A 14,291-nucleotide genomic window follows, 5' to 3' on the forward strand; every position below is an offset into this window, starting at 1 on the left:
TACAATAAAACTTTCTTGATTTTTACTGGGCTATGGGGAAACATAAAATGTCATAGAAACAAGTATGATAACTGCAAATGACATTTCTGAGTCAAAGTGGGAAAAAACAGAAAACCAGATATATTTAATAACTCATTTTCTCATCTTGCAACCCCTCGGGCCTAGAGGATTCTAGGCTTCCAGCCCACGGGATCCTGCGGGAGTGTGTTTCATCACGTCGCGATGTGGAGTACAGAATCCCACTGGGAGTCCTTCAACTGGGAGCAGTACTCAGTTTTACTCAGTTTCATAATGGAAAAGAGCTGTTCACAAATGTAGGTACTCCCGAACATGGAGAGAATCTTGGCACAGTGGGTTTTGTACTTGGGATAGCTGCTCCAGAGGTATTTATAGAATTCTGGTATTCCCACCTTGTCGTATTTGGTTTTCAGGACCGTGTTGCACTGCAGATCAATTACCTCCATCTGGAGCGCTTCCTGGACGCTCTCGATCTTCATGGAGAAAGGGGAGCTGAACAGGGTCAGTTCACTTTCGTAGACTTTGAAATCAGACAGCCTTTTCTGGAATTCCGTCTTTAGCTCCACGATTTTGGGAATGTAGTTCAGCCCATCGCTTTCGTTTCTGGAAACCGACTTCAGGGTGGGAAAGTGGGCCAGGTTATTCCTGGCCAAATGAGTCTCCCAGAGGCACAGTTTAGCCAAGAACGCCCGAATCAAGTCATACATCTGTGTCACGATTTGGGAATGCCCTTGGAGAGAGAGATTCAACGTGTTCAGATGCATAGTCATGTCCACCAGGAAGGCCAAGTCTTTGATCCAATCTTGAGAGCTCAGCTGAGGCAGGGGCTTGCCTCTGGAAGACATGAAGGAGTCAATTTCTTCCAACGAGTCAAAGAACCTCTTCAGCACCAGCCCGCGGCTGAGCCACTTAATCTCCGTGTAGTACAGAAGGCTGCCGTATTGGCTGTCCAGCTCATAGAGCAAAGTCGTGAACTCGCTGTGGTTCAGTCCGCGGGAGCAGATCCAGTTCACGGCATTAACTACCACGCTCATGATGTGGTCCATCTTTAACTTTTGAGCACAGAGCGATTCCGGGTGAATAATGCAACAAACGGACTTCAGATCTGAGCCCTTGCAAGCCATCGCCACCTTGGACTTGAGTTTTGTGACCAGCCCGTCGTTGGCATCTACCATTGCAGGAGTGCCAGTTGAGGCCACACTTACTAATTTCGACCAGTCGATATTAAACTTTTTAAGACTTTTCTCAACACGCAAAAAGATCTCATTTCCAGATTTTGTCCCCGTCATGGGCACCGTATCCAAAAGTTCTTCCGATACATCAAAATTCTCATCAACGCCGCGGATGAATATGGCCAACTGGGTGGTGTTATTTATATCTGTGATCTCATCGATGGCAATAGAATAGGCCACAAATGATCTGATTTTTTCACGTAATTTCTCCCATAAGTTCCCAGCCACGTCTTCTATGGGCTGGACGGCAGGGTTTTCCTTTGGACTCACATTTGCAAACACTCGTTTTTGCTCGGGACACACGATGTCTGATGACCCTAAGAGATACTTTCTGAGCCCTTTCTTCAGCTCCTGGAGCTTCTCGTCGCGCATCTTCTCTGTGTACTGGTCATAGTGCTTGCTGTGGTTGGTTTGATAATGGCGTCTCAGGTTGTATTCTTTGGACACAGACATGCTCTGTTTGCATATTAAACACGTAGGGATATTCTGCACCTCCACGAAGAAATATGCTCTCTCCCACTTTTCTTGAAATACACGGCCCTCTTGGTCTATCTTTCTTTTTCCCACTTTTGATAGAAACATGGAGACAAGAAACAGTTCAGTTTTCTCTTAAATCGACTGTTAGTCTAACACCAGCAAGAGCATGATGACAAATGCAAGGGATAAGGTGGCGGGGTGGGGCGGGGTTAACTGGAGAGCACCCCAGCCCTGCAGAGGTGTGGGGTGAGGATGGGGGACACTCGGGGCAAGCGAACTACTGCCAGAGGGAGCATGGCCCTGGCCTGCCCAGATCGTCAGATTGCTAAAGAAACCCTGGAAATGGACTTTTATGAAAAAGTCCCCGGTTTTTCAATGTTGGCCACTAATTCCCTTTTTAAAAGGTAGATGAGGCAAGGGGCTTCCCTGGTGGCTCAATGGTGAAGAATCCGCCTGCCAATGCAGGGAACACGGGTTCGAGTCCTGGTCCAGGAAGATCGCACATGCCATGGAGCAACTAAGCCCGTGCGCCACAACTACTGAGCCTGCGCTCTAGAGCCCGTGAGCCACAACTACTGAGCCCGCGTGCCACAACTACTGAAGCCTGCGCACCTAGAGCCCGTGCTCCGCAACAAGAGAAGCCACCACACCGCAACAAAGAGTAGCCCCCGCTCGCTGCAACTAGAGAAAGACCGTGCACAGTAACACAGACCCGATGCAGCCATAAATAAATAAATAAATAAATGAATAAATAAATAAATAGATAAAATTAAAAGGTAGATAAGCCAAAAGAAAGACAACTTTGGTGAGGTTCAGCAAGTGGCTATGCTTGCCCATCTGGTTTAAATGAGAATGATTTGAAAGTGTATCTGCATTTTAACATATATTTTTTCATTTGATTTTCAAGAGAAGTTTGAAATAACAGAGAAGGGAATGAGCACAGAAGACGTATGATTTAACTGCTGTGAGTCCCAAAAGACACCGGTGATAGCCACAGACCCTCACAGAACTTACTTGTTTTCAATGTAAAGAAATGGGCCACGATGCAGGTGAGCTTTACTTTGAAAGAACATAGGTATAAAAATTCACTTTAAGAAAATGTAGGCAGAGACAAGCAGTCAATTTAATGGCTGCCTGGGGCTGGGGGTGGGAATGGGAAATGACCAGAAATGGGTAGGAGGAATCTTTCAGGTGGGGGGATGGAAATGTTCTAATATTAGATTGTGGTGATAGTTGCACAACTCTGTAAATATACTAAAAATCACTGAATTGTGTACAGTTTGCACAAGTGAATTTTACGGTATGTAAATTTATGCCACAATAAACCTATTAAAAACGTAAAAAGCTATTTAACAACCAGAGGAGTTTAGGAATAATAATTGTGGATTTTAAAAGAACACTTTAGTTTCCAAATTTAAATGAGGAGATTCCCTAGATGACTCTTGGGAACACTGTTACATGTTATGCTTTTTTTTCTTTCTATAGGTACTTTACTTTTTTAGAATTTTATTGAAATATACTTATTTACAATGTTGTGTTAGTTTCAGGTGTACAGCAAAGTGATTCAGTTATATATACATATGCATATATATATATAAATATATATATTCTTTTTTAGATTCTTTTCCATTATAGGTTATTGCAAGATGAGTATAGTTCCCTGTGCTATACAGGAGGTCCTTGCTGGTTACGCCTTCTGCTTTAATATCCAATAGGATTTTGACTTGCTTGCAAGGACTTTAGGGGAGACATTAAAAATATTTAACAAGTAGAGTGGCTGGGACATTGCCCAATCAGAACAGAAGTCAACTGGAGTGGGTTCTGGGAGCCCTGCTGTGCCAGGCCCTGTTGGTTCTGAACTGTGGGGAGGTCAGGGGTGGCCAGGCAGGTACTATTTACCAAATAAGGTAGAGTAGTATAGTAGTTCAGTATTATGATACGAGCCGCCCCCATAAAGGACTCCTGAATAAGAATGTGGTATGTTATCACACACAGCAAGCGCCATCGAATTGTTATATGAGAAAAAAGTGCCTGGAACTCGAGTCACAGAATTAGAGGGCTTTAAAAGAAGCAGGAAAACAAAATGCACATAAAGAGCGGCATGCTTTGCTCTTTCTGGTGGTGAGTGTCCACTGAGACAGCGCACGTGGCACAGCAGGGGCTAGGACCATCTTCTCTCCCCCAGAATACTCACCATTGCTGAGTTCAAGGCCGGGAAGTGGTCTGAAGAGAAAGAGACATTGGTGAGTGCAACAGAGGTCACTCTTCCTCTCTTGTCCATTTAGTTCTATTTGACAAACTTTTGTGAGTGTCATTCTCCTGACCAGGCAGGGGACTCTCACGTACCTGATGACTGTGAATTTGATAAATTCTGCGGCATCCAAGATCCTTCTCATGGAGCTGATTTCCAGGTAGCCAGGGGCTTTGAATACCACCCCCGGGGGCATGCCATCGATGACCACACAGCCAGGGTTGAAGGTGATCTTCCTGTAGGGAACTTTAACAGGGAAATCCACTCCAATTGCTTCACCTGTGATGATACAAAGAGTGTAAAACCAGTTGTGTGTCACTTGCTTTTCCCAAACCATGCTTTATCTTTAATGTCAAGATTTTAAAGTTAATCGCATCAAGTAACAACATTGGTGATCAGCCATTACTTTATTTTCCAGCCATGCTAGGGTGTATGAATAATTTTATTGATTTTGAAATGGGTAACAGGTAGTGTAGCAGACTGTTTCTCTCCCCATGAAATAGGCATTATCATAGTATCTACCTGAAAAGGGTTTTGTGAGGATTAAATGATGAATCACAAGTCAAACACTAAAAACAATACTTAGCTATGGTGAAAAGTCAGTAAGTGAAAGATAGCTATTATAATTATTTAAAAAATATTTTAAATTTATTTTTAATTGAGATATAATTGACATAACATTGTATTAGTTTTAGGTGTACAACATAATGATTTGATAAAGATAGCTATTTAAAAATTTTTTTTATTGAAGTATAGTTGATTTACAATGTCATGTTAATTTCTGCTGTACAGCAAAGTGATTCAGTTATACATATATATACATTCTTTTTTTATTTATTTTATTTTTTATTTTTATTTTTTTTTGTGGTACGTGGGCCTCTCACTGTTGTAGCCTCTCCTGTTGCAGAGCACAGGCTCCGGACGCGCAGGCTCAGTGGCCATGGCTCACGGGCCTAGCTGCTCCGCGGCATATGGAATCTTCCCGGACCGGGGCACGAACCCGTGTCCCCTGCATCGGCAGGCAGACTCTCAACCACTGCACCACCAGGGAAGCTCTACATTCTTTTTTTAATATTCTTTTCCATTATGGTTTATCATAGGATATTGAATATAATTCTCTATGCTATACAGTAGGACGTTGTTTATCCATTCTATATATAAAAGCTTACATCTGCTATCTCCAAACTCCCACTCCATCACTCCCCCAACCCCCTCCCCCTTGGCAACCAGCAGTCTGTTCTCTATGTCCGTAATTCTGTTTCTGTTTCGTAGATAGGTTCATTTGTGTCATATTTTAGATTCCACATAAGTGATATCATATAGTATTTGTCTTTCTCTTTCTTACTTACTTCACTTAGTATGATAATCTCTAGCATCCATATTGCTGCAAATGGCATTATTTCATTCTTTTTTTATGGCTGAGTAGTATTCCATTATATATATATATATATATATATATATATATATATATATATATATATATATGCCACATCTTCTTTATCCATTCATCTGTCAATGGACATTTAGGTTGTTTCCATGTCTTGGCTATTGTGAATAGCGCTGCTATGAACATAGGGGTGCATTGTATCTTTTTGAATTATAGTTTTGTCTGGATATTTGCCCAGGAGTGGGATTGCACGATCATATGGTAGTTCTATTTGTAGTTTTCTAAGGAACCCCCATACTGTCCTCCATAGTGGCTGCACCAACTTATATTCCCGCCAACACTGTAGGAAGGTTCCCTTTTCTCCACACCCTCTCCAGCATTTATTATTTGTAGACTTTTTAATGATGGCCATTCTGACTGGTGTGAGGTGGTACCTCACTGTGGTTTTGATTTGCATTTCTCTAATAATTAGCAATGTTGAGCATCTTTTCATGTGCCTATTGGCCAAAAGATAGCTATTATTATTATGAAATTAGTGTTTCCATGTAAAAGTTCTTCTTCAGTAAAAATACACACTAATTTTGATCACATCTCCTTCACAGAAAGATCAATTTCTTAGATAAAGTAATCAATTAGAAGGAAATATTTCAAATGTATAAAATTTGGTTATGTAACAATATAAAAACGTACCAAATTTTCGGCTAAAGAGGTCATTGACTTGTTCTCTTAGTTGTTTTATTTTTTCAATGCTTGATAATCTTTCCTTCTCATTATCTAAAAAAATTAAAAAAACAAGCAAACCAGGTTTATTCATTTATTTGCTCCCCTGAAAATCTGTTGGAGGAAACACCTGTTAGCACATGTGAAAGCACTTTACCTGGCTTATCATTCAGTTTACTTTTAGCAATAATTAAGCATTTTGGAAATTTGTAAATTTAAGGCATTATAGATGACAGAGAATTTTCCAAATTATGACTATGTAAATATAAGACATACTACCTTAGAGAACATTTTCAATATCATGCAAGATAAGGATGTCCACTTTCACCCCTACTCTTCAACATTATAATAGAGATCCTAGCCAGTGCAATACAGCAAGTCAAATGAATAAGATGTATGTACTAGGATTAGGGGGGAAAATTTTTTAATACTTGAAATTTTTATTCTATTTAATTTTGAATAACGAAAAGTGATTATGTAGTTCAAAATTCAGGTGATATAAAACAGTACATCATGAAATGTCTCCCTTCCATCCCTATCTTAGCTCTCAAGTTTCCTTCTTTGGAGGAATCTATGCTATTAGATTCTTTTGTATCTCTCCAGATATGTTTTATATACACCTATTCAGAAAAGAAGATAAATTGATGGGCAGCAAATACATTTCACCTCTGTGGCCAGTTCCAATCCAATGGTAGCCAGTGTTTGGAGTTGGCTGCCCTAAGGGGTATTTTCCAGGTAATGCACCAGGGCAGGGCTGTGAGAAGCAATATATCTGATAAACAATGCACAATATAGCAAGATATTCAGTGTGCGGCAATTGGAAGCATATTTTATATTCCTGAATTGTCTTTCCTTAGTTGACAGGGTGAACTTAGCAAAAAAATAGCTCCAAGAGACTAACCCATGTCACAAAGTGGTTAAAATATAACAAAATGAAAAACATAATCTAAATTATGATAAAGTCAGATAGAATTCCATACCTGGAACCGTCACCTGAACGATGTTAAGATCTTCAACACCGGCTGCAGAATTTGTAATATTGGATGAATTGGTGTTTCCTTAAACAGAAATTGAAATTTAGAACTTATAGAACATTAGGCTACTTCTCCTCTAAAACTATCAAATTGCCACTTTGATCAGAAGGCCAGACTAGGGAATTCCCTGGTGGTCCAGTGACTAGGACTTGGCGCTTTCACTGCCAGGGCCTGGGTTCAATCCCTGGTTGGGGAATTAAGATTGTGCATGCCAGGAGGCATGGCCAAGAAAAAAGAAGGCCAGGCTAAATTTTTAAAACTCCAGAGAACATTTAACTGGCTTGGCAATAACTGACGTTTGAGTCTCTGTAGTTTAATGTCGATGTCAAAGGAGAAAGGGCACCATGGCTTTTATTTAGTTCATAGCCCCTGATACTTCAGTCTAATTTGATTTAAAAAGAAGGGTGTTTAACAATATATTTCCTGGGACTTCCCTGGCAGTCCAGTGGTTAAGACTTTAAGCTCCCAGTGCAGGGGGCATGGGTTGGATCCCTAGTCAGGGAACTAAGATCCTGCATGCCACTCAGCCGAAAGAAAAAAGAAAAAAATGTTTCCTTTGTTGTTATTCTCGGCTTACAGGTGGGGGGTAGGAAAGAAGACATACGAATGTGTCCAAGAGGACACTTAGGAAGCAGATGTCCTATGAGAAATGAGGTAACAGACAGTCAGGGAAAGGCTCAGATGGGGTTAAATAGTAAAAGAACAGTTGACGTTATCATGATTTCTGGTCAAATATACACACGATGCTCCCTTAAATGGCGAATGTAAATGAGCCTGTCTAGTCCTTTCCGAGGGACTCGAAGTTCAAACCCTGTGTTCTGTGAAAGATCAACCATTTGGGTGTTTCAGATTCTGCATCTGAAGAGCAAGACCTCAAAGGGACACAAGGAGACACACCATCGTTCTTCCCCTCTCCCCCCTTCATTCTCCCTGCCTTCATTCTTCCCTCCCTGCCCCCTTCATTTCCCCCTCCCCCTTCATCCTCCCCCTCTCCCCTCTCCCTTTCAGTTTCCCCCTCCTCACTTCATTCCCCTCCTTCTGGCTTCATTCTTTCCTCATTGGACCAAGCACAGTTTGACCCTACTCTGGCCAGGGCTAATTTGCACAGCCTAATTCTGTTGTCTGACAAGCCTAGAGCCCTGGGTACCTGATGGGAATATGGGCTGCTCTGGTCATAGGTACACACACATTGAGTTCAACCTTTTCCCTTTCAGAAAAAATGAAAACCGTACTTAGCCGTGTGAATGTGGCGAGGTTTTTGGCAACCAACCTTCAATTTTCACCTCAGCTTCAGGGTCCTCACTCATTTCTGAAGGGGCAAGCTGAGTAGAATCTTGAAAAAAAAAATTTCTAACATGACATTCATTGTTTATGTATTCTCATGTTCCAACATTTTACTGCTCCTCTACTCAAAAAGTCGCTTATCCTGGCATTTTAAGTACATTTTATATTTACTAAACATAGAGGTATAAACATAAAGGTAATTTTAATTTTAAAAAGGAGAATAGGGTAATAAAGGATAATCTTATAAGGGATAAGAGGAGATAAGAAACTTTCAGATATTATCAAATAATATGAAGTTACTCGCAGTAATGGACACAGACTATCCTTCTATTTGAGCTAATGGAATACGTGCGGTCCTAGTGTTTTGTGGTTGTCATCGGGAATTACTAGGATTCAAAAAAAGCCATTTGCTCCTTTCTTATCCTGCCAGCAGCCCCCAGGTGATTCGTGGTCTATTATTACATGGACGCATGTAATGTACACGACATATACATGCTCAGTGAAATACGCCAATCACAAAAAAGCAAATATCATACGATTTCACTTATATGAGGCACCTGAAGTACCTAATTGAGTTTTCTGGTGGATAAGAATTATGACATATACATTAAGTTCTACATATAGACAAAAGCCTGGCTAGCTTACCTCGCCTAACTCTAGCTCATTTTAGAAAGATTTGTCAAATCTTACATTAATTGTTAGCAAAAGACTAGAATGCAAACTGTTTTGATATTGTACCATCGTTACGTAGGATGTAACCTTTGGGGAAAAACAGGTGAAGGTACATTGGACTGCTCTGTACTATTCTTGCAGCTTCTTGTGAATCTATAATTATTTTAAAATAAAAAGGTTTTAGGGAGTTCCCTGGTGGCCTCGTGGTTAGAATTCTGGGCTCTCACTGCCGTGGCCTAGGGTATAATCTCTGGTTGGGGAACTGAGATCCCACAGGCTGTGCAGTGTGGCCCCATCCTGCCCCAGATAAATAAATAAATAATAAAAAAAATAAAAGGACTGACATAAAATAAAAAGGTTTTAAAAATCAAACAAATTCAGCTCTATTGTAAATGGGCTTCCCACAATATCGTGATAATAAAAAAATCTGTTTAGATATGAACTATTTCGAGGGCCAACATCCCACGAAAACTTTCTGATTCTAATTCAGCACCCGTTCTACAACTGACCCCTACACAGGTCTTCTTCTTTCCAAATATTGTACTATCCATCCATTTAAAAAATGACCAAACAATACCTTAACAGGCTTTTACAAAGGAGAGTAAAATGACATAAGGGAGGAACAGATTTAAACTCAATTCAAAATAATTGTCCTCCTTTACATCCAGAGAAGGTCAGAGATTGAGTTAAAGAAAAGAAACAAAAGATTAATGGAAGAATCCTGACACACGCTACAACATGGATGAATCCTGAGAACATTATGCTCAGTGAAATAAGCTAGTCACAAAAAGACAAATACCGTATGATTCCACTTATATGCGATACCAAAGTAGTCAAATTCATAGAGACAGAAAGTAGAATAGGGGTTGCCAGAAGGGAAAATGGGGGAGTTGTTGTTTAATACGGATAGATTTGCAAGACAAAAAGTTCTGGAGATCTTCTTCCCAACAATGTAAATATACTCAGCACTACCAAACTGCACACTTCACAGTGGTTAAGATGGTAAATTGTATGTTATGTGTTTTTTTTTAACCACAATGAAAAGACGTAATTTAGAAAAATAAACAGGAGTTAAATAATGACAGAGTCCGCTTGTCTTCTTGGTTCTAAAGCAATGAAGTTCAAAATGAATTTGAATTTAATTTTATGAGTGAATGAACAATTCTAAGACTGGACTCGATCATAGTATGTTCTCTGGCAAAATCTACCAAAATTCTTCTAGGTCAGAGACTAGAAGAACCATCCTCTACAACAAAAAACCCCAGACTCCCTAAATCAGGAAAGCTATCGAAAATGACTGCAACTCGGCTCCTTGGAGAAAGTTTTTGATGTGAAAGAAAAACTCAAATCATTTTGGTACTGAGACAGATGTACAATCCCTAAAAACAAGATCAATTTGCCTGTAAACTGACAAAGACATTCATACTTCTATGTTTGCAGAGGAAATCTCCTTTATTAATTTTATCTTACATAAACCACTTTAAGAGTTTAGGCCTTAAATATGATGCTCAGGGTTTATATACGAATGGAGGGAAGTATATATCAAGTTCTACCTCTAATTCAAGAATTTCCTAAAATTCTATTCAACTTTGCTCAAAAGATTTTGGCAAGCCCATCAAGAAGACAAAATGAAATAAAGTAACAAAGGGCATCAGTGCAAAGTTTTCTTACCACTTAACCTCTATATCCAGGCACTTAAAGTAGAATCATTTACAAATCAAAAGAGTAAGAGAGTGACAGAGTTCTTAATATGACATCTTAGGATGAGGACTCGGCCAGTTCTCTAAGAAGGCATGTTGTCTTCTGTATTTCCAAATGTGTGTTTAAAAGAGTATATTCTTGGCTTCCCTGGTGGTGCAGTGGTTGAGAGTCCGCCTGCCGATGCAGGGGACACGGGTTCGTGCCCCGGTCTGGGAAGATCCCACATGCCGCGGAGCGGCTGGGCCCGTGAGCCATGGCCGCTGAGCCTGCACATCCGGAGCCTGTGCTCCGCAATGGGAGACGCCACAACAGGGAGAGGCCCGCGTACCGCAAAAAAAAAAAAAAAAAAGGGTATATTTTCTTCAAAATACTGTAAACTAAAAAAAAAAAAAAGAGAGAGAGAGAAAGAGAAAATGCCTTATTTTTCTAACCTTCCACTGGTAATTCCATTTCTATTACTTCAGTGCTGGCAGAAGAATGATGGCTCTCTGAAAGGAAAGCAAACAAGGCAGAAATACAAATTTTAAAAAAGAAATCATTTAAGAACAATGCAAATAATTCAAGACCCCCACAGGAATATACATGCAATACTTCGACTCCCTAATATCAAATTCACACAAACGATCCTTTCTTTACGTTTTTTCCTTTGTTTTTATCTGTGCTTTGGAAAAATTTCAAACACAGAAAAGCAGAGAGATGGCATCATGAAGCCATGTGCCCGTCCCTCAGCGCCAACAGTCATCAACTCACGTCATCCCGTTTTATCTGTGCCCACCCCACCCAGCACTGGTAGTTTAAAGTAAATCCCAGAATTCAGTGTGCAAATATTGCATAACTACAGGCAGGTACATAAGTAAAGTCTCTTCCTTTAACATTACCGTGATATTGCGATGACCCCTCCAAATGAACAATTATTCTTTATCATCATCTCATAGCTAGGCATTGTTCAAATTTCCTCAATTGTCTCATAAATGTCTTCTCTTAAAAAAAACCTTTATATTTGGAAATAGTTTTAAACACAGAAAAGTTGCAAAAATAAAATAGTACAAAGAAGATCCATCTACCCTTTACTCAGATAACATGATGTTAACAATTTACCCTGTTGGTAATCTTTGTCTCTCCCTCCCCCCACCCCCAATCTATATAGAGAGATAGATGTATATACACACATTTTTTTTTCCTGAAGCATTTGAGGGAAAGGTACATACATTATGGACCTTTATCTCTGAACACTTCCGTGACTATTTCCTTAGAATAGGGATATTCGCTTATACGATCACAGTATAAACTCACAGAATTTAACATGTGAGACAATTTTATTTATTCTACCGTTCGTATTCCAACTTTGTCAGTTGCCCAAATGTTCATTATAGCCTTTCCCTTTCAGTAGGGGATCCGGTTTGGGGGGTCAGGTCTTGTTTTTAGCTGCCACGTCTCCTTTAACCTTGAATGGTTCCATAGTCTGTCTTCGTTTTTTATGGCATTCCATTCCTCATTCTGAGTTTGTCTGATGTTTCCTCATGGTTAAGACTCAGGTCTTGCATTCTCAGCCAGAACACTGCCTAGATGGCGATGTGTCCTTCTCAGCATATCACATATACAGACACCTGGAATTGGGGGCTGGCAGGATTTTGAGTTGACAGGTCTCATCCTGCTGTGAAAAAATAAACCACCTAGGGGCCAATATACAGAGGCCATCTTTGGTTCATTTCTAGAAAACCATGTAACTTCAACGTTGCATCATCAAACTGGTCAGGCTGTGTAACACACAGTCACGAATGTGACAAAGATCAAATCACTTACATATAAAAGCAAGTCACGCACCCATGTTGAATCTCATTACGTGACTTTACCAAACAGAAGTTGAGGTAAGTAATTTAAAAAAACAAAAACAAATTGCCTCGTGTTAGGCTCAAGCCTAAGCAAGATCAAGATTACATTCTTTTCCTCCTCTTCCATTCCAAAAAGTAAAAAAAAAAAAACAAAACAACCCAGAACTAAATATCACACACAGTAAATTCAGTGTAGATTAACTTAAAATACTGACATGCTCTGGAAAGTGGGCATGGAGGAACAGACCTTTGAAATACTTCAAATGAGGAATTGTTTGAAGGACCTGCTTTGGAGCACAAATTTCATCATCAAATTTGGGTTAGAGATATGGATTCATAGCCATTCCATAAAGAAAAAAGGCAAAATTACAAATAAGTGAATGGCAATGAAATTCTGACACCTGCTACAACATGGAAGAAACTTGAAGACATTACACCTAGTGAAATAATCCAGTCACAAAAGGATAAATACTGTCTGATTCCAGTTATATGAGGCGCCAAGAATAGGCAAATTCATAGAGACAGAAAGTAGAATGGGGGTTGCCAGGGGCTGAGAGGAAGGGAATGGGGAGTTAGTGCTTAGTGGGGACAGTTTCTGTTTGTGATGATGAAAAAGTTCTGGAGATGGATGGTAGCAATGGTCACACAACACTGTGAATGTACTTGTCACTGACCTGTGCATTTAAAAATGGTTAAAATTGCAAATTTTATGTTACGTATATTCTACCACAATAATAATTTTTTTTTTTTTTTTTTGGCTGCACCGTATGGGTTGCGGGATCTTCATTCCCTGACCAGGGATCGAATGCGGGGCCTCGCCAGTGAGAGCACTGAGTCCCAACCACTGGACTGCCAGGGAATTTCCACAATAATAATTTTTTAAAAAGGAAATGAGTGCTAAGATGACCAGTATCAATTTACCAAGAGGACAAGGGCTCTCAGGTAAATTTATTCACAGTTATAGCAAAAATATTCCTGGTCTAGAGTTTTGACAACAAAAATCCTATGTACTGAATGGGTATCAAATGTGTTCAAAATGATCTGATAATCAGTGCTTTCAAGTCAAAAGTCAAAATTAATCACAAATTTTATTTTATACAGATTATCCAGGTTAATCTTACATTGAATTTGCTTTCTAAAAACTGAGATATAATTCACATACCATAAAATTCATCCTTTTAAAGTGTACAGTTCAGTGGTTTTCCATATATTCACAAGGTAGTACAACCATCATCACTATTTCTAGAACATTTCCATCACCCCCAAAAGAATCCCTGTGCCCACTAGGGGTCACTCCTCACTCCCTGCTCTCTTCAGACTCTGTAACCACTAATGGACTTTCTGTCTCTACAGATTTGCCTGTTCTGGACATTTCATATAAATGGAATCATACAATATGTACCTTTTCGTGTCTGGCTTCTTTCACTCAGCATTGTGTGTTCAAGGTTCATTCATGTTACAGTGTGTATCGGCACTTCATTATTTTTAATGGCTGAATAATATTCCGTTGTATGGATCGATCACATTTTGTTTCTCCATTCATCAGCTTATGGATACTTGGGTTGTGTCCACCTTTTGGTTATTAAGAATAATGTATACGTTTTTCTGTGGACATACATTTTCTCTTGGGAAAATGTAGAATTGGATATGTATCTAAGAGTGGAACTGCTGGATCATATGTTC

At 39.7% G+C, this 14,291-nt stretch overlaps 1 protein-coding gene across 1 annotated transcript in view; it reads right to left on the reverse strand.

Annotated features, from left to right (window-relative positions):
- The window catches only part of LOC309832455 (general transcription factor II-I repeat domain-containing protein 2), a 53,497-nt gene continuing 39,206 nt past the window's right edge, over positions 1–14,291 (reverse strand). Inside the window, exons 10-16 of the mRNA XM_082670269.1 lie at positions 11,208–11,264; positions 8,390–8,452; positions 7,066–7,143; positions 6,056–6,139; positions 4,074–4,257; positions 3,922–3,950; positions 1–1,816 (exon numbers count right to left, since the gene is read on the reverse strand). Coding sequence (XP_082526395.1) covers positions 213–1,816; positions 3,922–3,950; positions 4,074–4,257; positions 6,056–6,139; positions 7,066–7,143; positions 8,390–8,452; positions 11,208–11,264 — 2,099 coding nt within the window. The 3' untranslated portion in view covers positions 1–212. The remainder of the gene's footprint in view (positions 1,817–3,921; positions 3,951–4,073; positions 4,258–6,055; positions 6,140–7,065; positions 7,144–8,389; positions 8,453–11,207; positions 11,265–14,291) is intronic.

The sequence above is a fragment of the Grampus griseus genome, assembly GCF_964374135.1.
Source record: "Grampus griseus genome assembly, chromosome: 14".
NCBI lineage: Eukaryota > Metazoa > Chordata > Mammalia > Artiodactyla > Delphinidae > Grampus > Grampus griseus.